This window comes from Octopus bimaculoides, chromosome 11 (assembly GCF_001194135.2).
Source record: "Octopus bimaculoides isolate UCB-OBI-ISO-001 chromosome 11, ASM119413v2, whole genome shotgun sequence".
NCBI lineage: Eukaryota > Metazoa > Mollusca > Cephalopoda > Octopoda > Octopodidae > Octopus > Octopus bimaculoides.
Window position 1 is genome coordinate 67140995 of NC_068991.1, and position 9001 is coordinate 67149995.

General features: G+C 35.5%; 2 protein-coding genes across 4 annotated transcripts in view; one reads left to right on the top strand and one right to left on the bottom strand.

The window, feature by feature from the left end:
- Positions 1-5239, top strand: part of LOC106876702 (ergosterol biosynthetic protein 28 homolog) — a 15882-nt gene extending 10643 nt beyond the window's left edge. The window contains exon 4 of the mRNA XM_014925363.2: positions 894-5239. Within this exon, the coding sequence (XP_014780849.1) occupies positions 894-967 (74 nt within the window). The 3' untranslated portion in view covers positions 968-5239. The remainder of the gene's footprint in view (positions 1-893) is intronic.
- A 1523-nt stretch (positions 5240-6762) lies between these two features.
- Positions 6763-9001, bottom strand: part of LOC106876709 (uncharacterized) — a 10299-nt gene continuing 8060 nt past the window's right edge. For all 3 annotated transcript variants that reach the window (XM_014925374.2, XM_014925373.2, XM_052971916.1), the window contains exon 2: positions 6763-7940. In XM_014925374.2, the coding sequence (XP_014780860.1) occupies positions 6841-7923 (1083 nt within the window). In that variant the 5' untranslated portion in view covers positions 7924-7940 and the 3' untranslated portion in view covers positions 6763-6840. The remainder of the gene's footprint in view (positions 7941-9001) is intronic.

The following is a 9001-nucleotide window of genomic DNA, read 5'->3' on the forward strand; positions in this document are numbered from 1 at the left end:
CACTACAGAAATGTTTGTGTTGTATCACAACACTATGACAGAACTATTTCACTTCAATTGGCCCTGCTCTCTTCAACATCATGCCAGACACACATAAAGGAGGAAAGTGACTTCACGGCATTCAAACGATCCCTAGATGATTACCCCCAACAAATACCAGATAAACCACCCACACCCAGATATGTCTCTGAAAACAATAACCCTCTGCTTGAATAGGCTACAGTTCCCCAGAGCTGACTGTGTATCTCTTCCAAGTGGTGCTATTAAATTAGACATGGCCTGAGTCAACTTCAGCCAAAACTTATCTAAGTAATCTAATCTATGCTGTAACCTATTAATCAAAGCATGACAACGTGGGTAAAGGCTGATATCTTAACATTTCCGATGGTCTTAAGTATAAAAAAAATTATTAAATATTTATATAGCACTACATTCAGAGTATGTCTATAAGCTATTGTGTTTAGACCTGGTTTCTATCCTCAAACTGTTCCGTTTTGTAGATGCAATTTTTTTTTTTTTTTAATAAACCTCTCCGAAATTAGAAAAATCAAAAATCTGCAACAATCTTGGTCCCATGAGTATCAGATAATGGATTTTCAACTGTGTAAAGAAACTGATTGTGGTGAAAGCAGAGACAATGGTCGAGATAAGTATGGGAGGAGGTTATGTTTTTGCTGGCATTGGTTTGGAAAATTGGGCGATTTTCAGCATGTGTGTATATGGTTGGAAATAAGCTGCTTGGCGGAGGTCTACGCTCTTCTAGCTTTATATTGATTCATTACTTTTATAATGATTCCTCAATTTGATTAACTCTTAATTACATAAAAAAAAATTTATTCCTATTTGTTGTAAAAAGTGATAATACTCATTAGCTTTATATATTTCTCTTTCAGGTTTGTCTACAATTGCAATGGTAGTAGGATATTGGTTTTTAAATTCAGATTATAAACCAACAAAGAACTCTTAAGATGAGCCACTACTGCACAATTCAACAATGGAATTATTATAATTAAGAACAAGAGACTTCTGTGAGAATTACTGTGGTCACTGTACATCTCAGATGCTTTTATTTGCAGATAGCTGGTTGTCTTTTAACATGTAAAATCTCTGTTGACATATGGTAACTGATGGCTTCATGTGCTGGAGTACAAGTCATTGTGAGTTCAAATCTTTTCAAAGAAAACATATTAGTTTCTCATGGTAAAAACTAAGTTCACATTTGAATAAGTTGATGTTAAACAATTTACACTTGAGTGATTACAGTTAAAAAGCATATCCATTTGTTTAGTATTTATGAGAATGTCTGAATTTGCAGAAATAGCACACCCAGGCAAGTATTGTATTGTACCCTTCGGTAAAGTTAAAAACATATTCCCTCTACCTCAGCTTTGCTTGTTGGGAAATATTTTGGTATTAGGAAAGGCCTGGAGTCAGTGATTTTTTTTCTTGATAAATAATTGACATCATGCTGGAGAGTTATAAGCTTATATCCTAATACTGGTGCTGTGATATTGTGCCTATAATGGAAAGGATTACTAGCATTATTAGGCACTACCTCTCTCCTTATTAGGATTATTAGACACTAATTCTCTCCTTCCTGGCAGCAGAACAAATAACTTGGTGGTGGAGCATAAAAACTTGAACAATAATTAGAAACATTATCATGATGTTAACCTTTTAGCATTTAGCCATATCCACGAGATCCAGCCTCTCACACCTACCCTGCAATGTTAGTCTAAAAAAATATATAGTCTCTTAATCGAAATCTCAAAGCTACAAGATAATGCACGATAAATTCAAAACAATGTGAATAAATAAGCATTACGTTTGATGGAATAATCTGAATGCTAAAGAGTTAAATATGTATAAATTTCTAGAACTGTTCAACCCATATGTAGCAAAAGTAAAAAAAAAAAACACACACACTATTTTGAGTATGTCTACAATCAAACAAGGACTGAGTGAATCCCTGCTTTGATATACAAGTATGGCTTATATTCTGACTTGTAGAGTTTGAAGTAAAATTCTGTTGAGCCAATGAGATATATCTGATTAGTTTGTTAATGACAAACTACTTAATCTTTCAGAAATGAACGAATGTCACCATCTTAATTCCCCCCCTCTCTATGTTTGTAATCATTTGCCTTTGTGAGAAATCAATGTTAGTGCATCGCATAATGATTTAACTAATTAATATAATCAAGAATTAAATCAGTTCAATGTAACATGCAGAAAGAAAGCTAAGTTTTTCAAAGTGATTTTCTTTCATAGCATTTTACACCAATAAACCTCTATCAACACTGGAAGTTGAACAGAAGAGTTACAATTAATCAGAAGTATATGAGTTGTCCTTCTTAGTGTGTATACATATATATATACACATACACACGGCTACATACTAAGAACATGTCACCCGGATCAGCCAGGTTGTCTGGTGCTGAGTCAGCTCCACTGGCCACAGCATTTGGTCCATTCCCCCGATGATCTCGCTATGCTCCACTCAGGTGGGAAGATGATTTGTGAAAGTGTGAGAATATGTGTTAATCCTTTTTTAAACCAATTATGTCACCTGTTTTTATGTTAAACCAGCCAGATCTGACCTCTCACACCTACCCTACAGTTTACTCAAGTGCTGTGAAGTAGGACTGAACCCTGAAATCACATGGTTACAAAACAAACATCTTATTGGTTGAAAAGGCCTTGTTACTTGTAAGGCTGGTAACTCTGCTTGCTTTCTGTTTTATCATCATCATCATTTAACATCCACTTTCCTGGCATGGGTTAGACAGTTTGACTGAAACTGGTAAGCCAGTGAGCTGCACCAAACTCCAGTCTGATTTGACATGGTTTCTATGGCTGGATGCCCTTCCTAACACCTCATATATTTTCCAATTTTTATAAAATACAAGTTGACGACTGTCAAAACCATTCCACATTTGTAATGTTTATTTATTACTAAAGTATTTTCAAGCACCATATTATTTTTTTTCCCAACAGCATATCAGTAATAACAATCTACTTACAAAGTCCATTCTGGAAATTTGTCGCATTATAATTGCAATCACTCATATATTTAAAGCTGATTTGGTCTCATCAAAACTGAATTGTTATCTTACCTTTACGATATTGACTTTTTGTTGTAACCATTCAACTGTCAGGATATTTTGCTACAAGACAACTGTGAAATCTTATATCATTATAGTTTTACTTGCTAGTATAGGTTGAGTGAAACTTATTGAGGCAGGGTTCTATGGCTGAATGCTCTTCCTGATGCTAACCCTGCAAGTAAGGTGTTTTATTCAATTGGTCTCCACATTTCAAACAACCAAGCTACAAGCATATTGTTTATGCAGGACATAAACAAGCATTACTACTGCCCAAGCTGTGTCAATGTGAAGATAAGCACACACACACACTCTCATATATACATATATCATGGTCTTCCATACAGATTCCATCTACCAAATTTCATTCACAAGGCAATAATAGAGGACACTTGCCCAAAGTACCACACCGTAACATCAAACCTGAAACTGCATGGTTGTGAAGAGAACTCTTTGACCACTCAACTATACATGCACCTTGGCTATTTTGCCATGATTTGCATGTTGAAAATTTTACTTTCAGCTTCATTAGAATATTAATTCTTCAATTTCTGCCACTCTAAAACTGCAATACCAATCCTTATCTGTAACCTACTGATATGTACTCACCTTTGCTTTGTATCCAGCAAAACACAAAACTCCTTGGTTTTCATGTTTCCTCCCACTAATACTTTTTCAATTAATTTTTTAGCATCATTATAGTTCAGTCTAAAGTAGATATTTGATCAAAGACTTTCCAACCATGACCATACCGTTTCACAGACTATTATTAATTGAATGTCCCTCCCTTTTCAACTGAATAGGATGTAATTTGAGGGAGATCTGGCTGCTATTTCTAGTAGGTCAAATGAATATATAGAGCAGTGGTTCTCAACCTGGGTCCAAATAAGATTTTGTTGCTTAAGCTTGGGTTATACTTCTACAATATACGAAATATTTTAAATTTTTATACAATTCCCATTAATATTTAATTATAAAAATGTAATGGGATTTTTTCAAACATCGAATGATTTTGAGGGTCCACCCAAGTAAATTTGGTATCAAAGGTAAAAAAATGGTTGAGAATCACTGATGTAGAGTCTGATTTGGTTTGATATTATTCCTGTCAAAATCTATGGTATTTCCTTGTTGAAATATTTCCTCTTCTCAGTAGTTTAAATAACAAAACACCTGGTTCAGATGTCATGAGTCTTCTACTCAATTTCTTGATATTTACTATCATCACCAGACCTTCCCAGGCTAGGGAGATTGATGTGGTTTAAGTTCAGTTTGAACATCTATTCTACAGGGTGTCCACAAAGTCTGGGTACATGGGGATTAACACATACTTTAAGAAATTATTATTTCTTATATTTAATTATGTTATGATTTTATTTACTCCATATACCCACATGGGGATTAACACATCATCATTGTTTAACATCCGCTTTCCATGCTAGCATGGGTTGGACGATTTGACTGAGGATTGGTGAACTAGATGGCTACACCAGGCTCCAATCCGATCTGGCAGAGTTTCTACAGCTGGATGCCTTTCCTGACGCCAACCACACTTTAAGAAATTATTATTTCTTATATTTAATTGTTTATGTTATGATTTTATTTACTCCATGTAGCCAGACTTTGTGGACACCCTGTAGAGTGTGTAACAGCTCAGGTGGTAGTGGAGTATAATTGAGAAAAATGTTTAGTGTAGTATTTGGTGGTGGTGTCTGTAAGGAGAGGGGCATGAATACATTTGATTAGTAATGTCAGTGGTGTATTTTGCTGGGAGGTATACCTAAAGCAGGCGGTGTAGGTAAGAGTCTTACCTCTGTTCCAAATCAAATTTATGTATTGTTGTTTAGTCTCAGGTCAACATTGCCTGAACAGACCTACATTCAAAGAACATTCCAACAAAGACCATTCCATCTGATTAGCACTACATTATCTGTTAACTGTGTTCTTCCTTTATCAAGCTGGCAGGATATTTATTTGAAAGCAATTTAGTTATTTTTTAGCACTACATTATCTGTTATCTAAATGTGTTCTTCTTTTATTAGGCCAGCAGGATGTTCAAAGTGATTTTATTATTATTTCTAGCAACTTTGTATAAGTTGGCTTGATGTATTGATTGTTAATAAATTGTTTGCAATCTGTGGTGATTTATGAATGTTCAGATTATTCTATCAAACATAATGCTTATTGATTCTACATTACCAAGTTTTATCAGGTGAAGCACCTTCAGGTATAAAAATACTAGTTTTGACCATACAAAACTAATGACAACATGGAGAATTTTTGGTTGGTCCCATATTCAGAAGCATAGGCATAAAGGTTGCTTTGCAGTAATTTTTAGGTTCTGCATAGCACCTTAAACAAGTACCTTCGGCTATGGGCCGACTAATGCCATGTGAGTGGGATTGCTAAACATAAATTAAGAAGTCCATATGTTTGTTTTACATCTGTTTTTCCATGCTAGCATGGGCAAGATGGATATATCATTTGGGCATTGTTTCTCAACAAGATGCCCTTCCTGTTGCTCTTACGTGTTTTTCAAGTACAGGATCTCTTTCCCACACATCTCCAAAGGCACAATAATAAACACTGCTCATAACTTACATTTGTAGTGTGGCGTGTGTATATATATATATATATATATATATATATATATATATATATATATATATATATATATATATATATATGGTGGGCTTCTTTCGTTTTATCTCTACCAAACTCACTCTTTAGGCTTTGGTTGGCCAGAAGCTATAGAAAACACTCTCTTAAGTGTCACACAGTGGAAGTGAACCTAACACCATGAGATTCATCACACAGCATGCCTGTATGTGAGGCATTGTACATTGTACACCATCTGAGTGAAAACAGTAGTAAGAAGTATGAAAACTAGTGAAATGAAAAAAATACCTTACTTTGAAAACAGGTAAGGGTTGGAGAAAAGTGTACCTGGTTATTAAAAATCTGCCACATAGGTTTAGTATGACCCATGCCAGCTTGGAAAAAGACACAGGGTCAAAGGAAGGGAATCAAGGAGAGAGAGACAGGACCTCTGACCTTTGTAGACCATTGTGCCAACACGTGGCATTGATACCAAACCTAACACCATTTGTCTGTTGGAAAACGGTGGGCAAGGAAAACCAACTCCAACTAACAGGCATTGGTGTTCAAGAAACCAGTGTGTCAAGCGTACCACCCATTTATTTGCAAGTAAATAATTTAAATAAAATTGTAAATAATAAATGAGATAAAACCTAAGGTGGTGAGCTGCCAGAATCGTTAGCAGGTGCAATGCTTTAGCAGCATTTCGTCCATTTTCAGATTCTGAGTTCAAATCCTGCCTAGGTTGACTTTGCCTGTCACCCTCTCAGGGTTGGTGAAGTAAGTACCAGTTGAACACCATTGGTATGAGTACAGAAGAGAGAGCGGGGAGGGGGGGGGAAAGAAAGAGCAACAATTGCATCCCTTTGCCAAGCCAATGTGACAGAGTAGGCTCATCAAACCAGTATGATCTCAAGCCATTCTCTGGTGGAGAGAAGATGCTGAGGCCTTCATCCTGCAGCAGACTGAATATGGGGGAAATCCAATCCAAATGAGATAACATCTAAGGTGGTATCTTGTGTCCAGTGTTTTGCAAACAAGAAAAAAAAATACCAAGTCACAATTAAATAGTCAGTTTTTATTGTCTCACTGAAATGTTTCCATGTGCTGCAGTCTCAAATCTACTTTCAGTATTAAAATTTTAATCTGCCTTTGGTTGTGATTTTTTCTTTTTCTTTGTTTTTACTTTTACTTTTACTTTTTTCTTCTTTGTTTTAGTTTTTTTCTCTGTTTTCTTTGCATCTGTTAACGGAAGTAGATTTACTTTTGGGTCGCAAAGTTTATAGTAAGCTAGGTTGAGGGTTAATGCCATAGAGGGTTTCGTCAAACCGTGATCCAGGATGTGTGCTTTGGCAAGTAGAAATGCATAAAAGTATTTTTGACAAATGGGACATGTAAACAGCAAACGTATATCTGAAGAGGTTGGCTTGTCAAACGGATAATGTTGAAACTGCCCGTAATGTGTGTTAAGACTCTTTTGTTTTTTACAGTGTAGGCCACATTTTTGGCAAACACTGTCTCCAGGAATCAGGAGTTTTTTGAAGTCAACAACATCAGATATCGCGTAACAAGGCTGACTCTTTCCATTGTGAAATTTTATAAAATGTCTGGAACATGAATATATATCTGAGAACACATTAAAACATTTTGCACATGTAGCTAGTTTAGAGTAGAATTCTTTACCATCATTTTGAATAGCCACCTCAGTTATAACAGAATCTGCTTTGAGTTTCTTTTTATAGAACATTCCTTTACACTTGCTGCAACTTTTATGCACCTCATCTTTCAAATGTTGTATTGATTTTGTGCTGTCTGCAGAGACAAAGTCACAATAATCACATTTGTAGCAGACAATTAGTTTGGAACTTTCTGTTTCTAGACTGTTATTTTCTAAAGCCTTAGACTTTTTTAATTTTATGCTTTTGGCAGGTGGATCTTGATGATCAATGTTGATTGATAAAGAAGCATCATCTACCTGTGCCTTTCTCTTTTTCTCTAACTGTGAGGAGCTACACAAAGTGTTTTGAAATCCACGAGGATCAGGAGAATGTACTTCATTGTTTAGTGGTGCATTGCTGCGACAATTTTCTCTAAGCATTATGTTATAGATACGATCAAATATTTTAGAAGTCTTGTTGTTGAAGCCATAAATGAGAGTTCTTTGAGCAGCAACCAGCTGATGAATAGGGTAGGGACCAGCATAATGATCCAAGAAATTTGGCATATTATTGGGCAATGATCCTGGAAAAGAACAGAAAATTTTACACAAAAGTAACAACATATAAACTGGTTGTGAAATTAAGAAGTAAATATTAAATGATTCTGTCATTGATATCTATGAAGAGAGAGAGAGAGAGAATAAAATTTTTTATCAAATTAATCATATATATTTTCAGATTACTATACAACAGACCCTAATCTAAGTTGCTTTATTTGAAAGTTTTGTTTTGGATTACTTGGAGCTCTTCTTTAGCTCACTCAATTTAATATCTGATAACAGTTACAGGGTAGAGTAAAGGTTTCGTATTTTATTAGCATATGGTGAGCTGATATATATTTAACATTTTACACACTTAATTTCTGTGATATGAAGGGGTTCATTTAATGTTCTAACTCATCTGGTTAGATCTAAATAAGTGTGCCTGTAAAAAGAGATTAGTAACCCAAAGGCAGGTCTTGCTGTAGTCTTCAACAAGGTACACTACTTCAAATGTGGGTATAGCAAAATTCACAGAATAAAAGATATTGAATTTAATTTAAAAATCCACAATACAAGCAAATTAAAAACTTTACAAAATTTCTTTTTAATGGTTATATGAAAACCTTCCATAGATTATGTTCCCTTGCATACAAAGATCAAACTGAGAACCTTGTTGATGCCTATAAAGCAATATGATGTTGAAAAATCATTGCCAGCCTGGAAGGCAGACGTTCAACGACTCTGACTTCCTCCTCCTGCGTTTGCATCAAGATTTCTCTTCAGAAAATCTTGGGTGTGCTATGCAGTGAGCAAAGATAATGATCCATTAACCTTTTGGCAATCAGATTAAATTATATTATAATTCTTATTGACATTCATCATCATCATCATCGTTTAACGTCCGCTTTCCATGCTAGCATGGGTTGGACGATTTGACTGAGGACTGGTGAAACCGGATGGCAACACCAGGCTCCAGTCTGATTTGGCAGAGTTTCTACAGCTGGATGCCCTTCCTAACGCCAACCACTCAGAGTGTAGTGGGTGCTTTTACGTGTCACCCGCACAAAAACGGCCACGCTCGAAATGGTGTCTTTTATGTGCC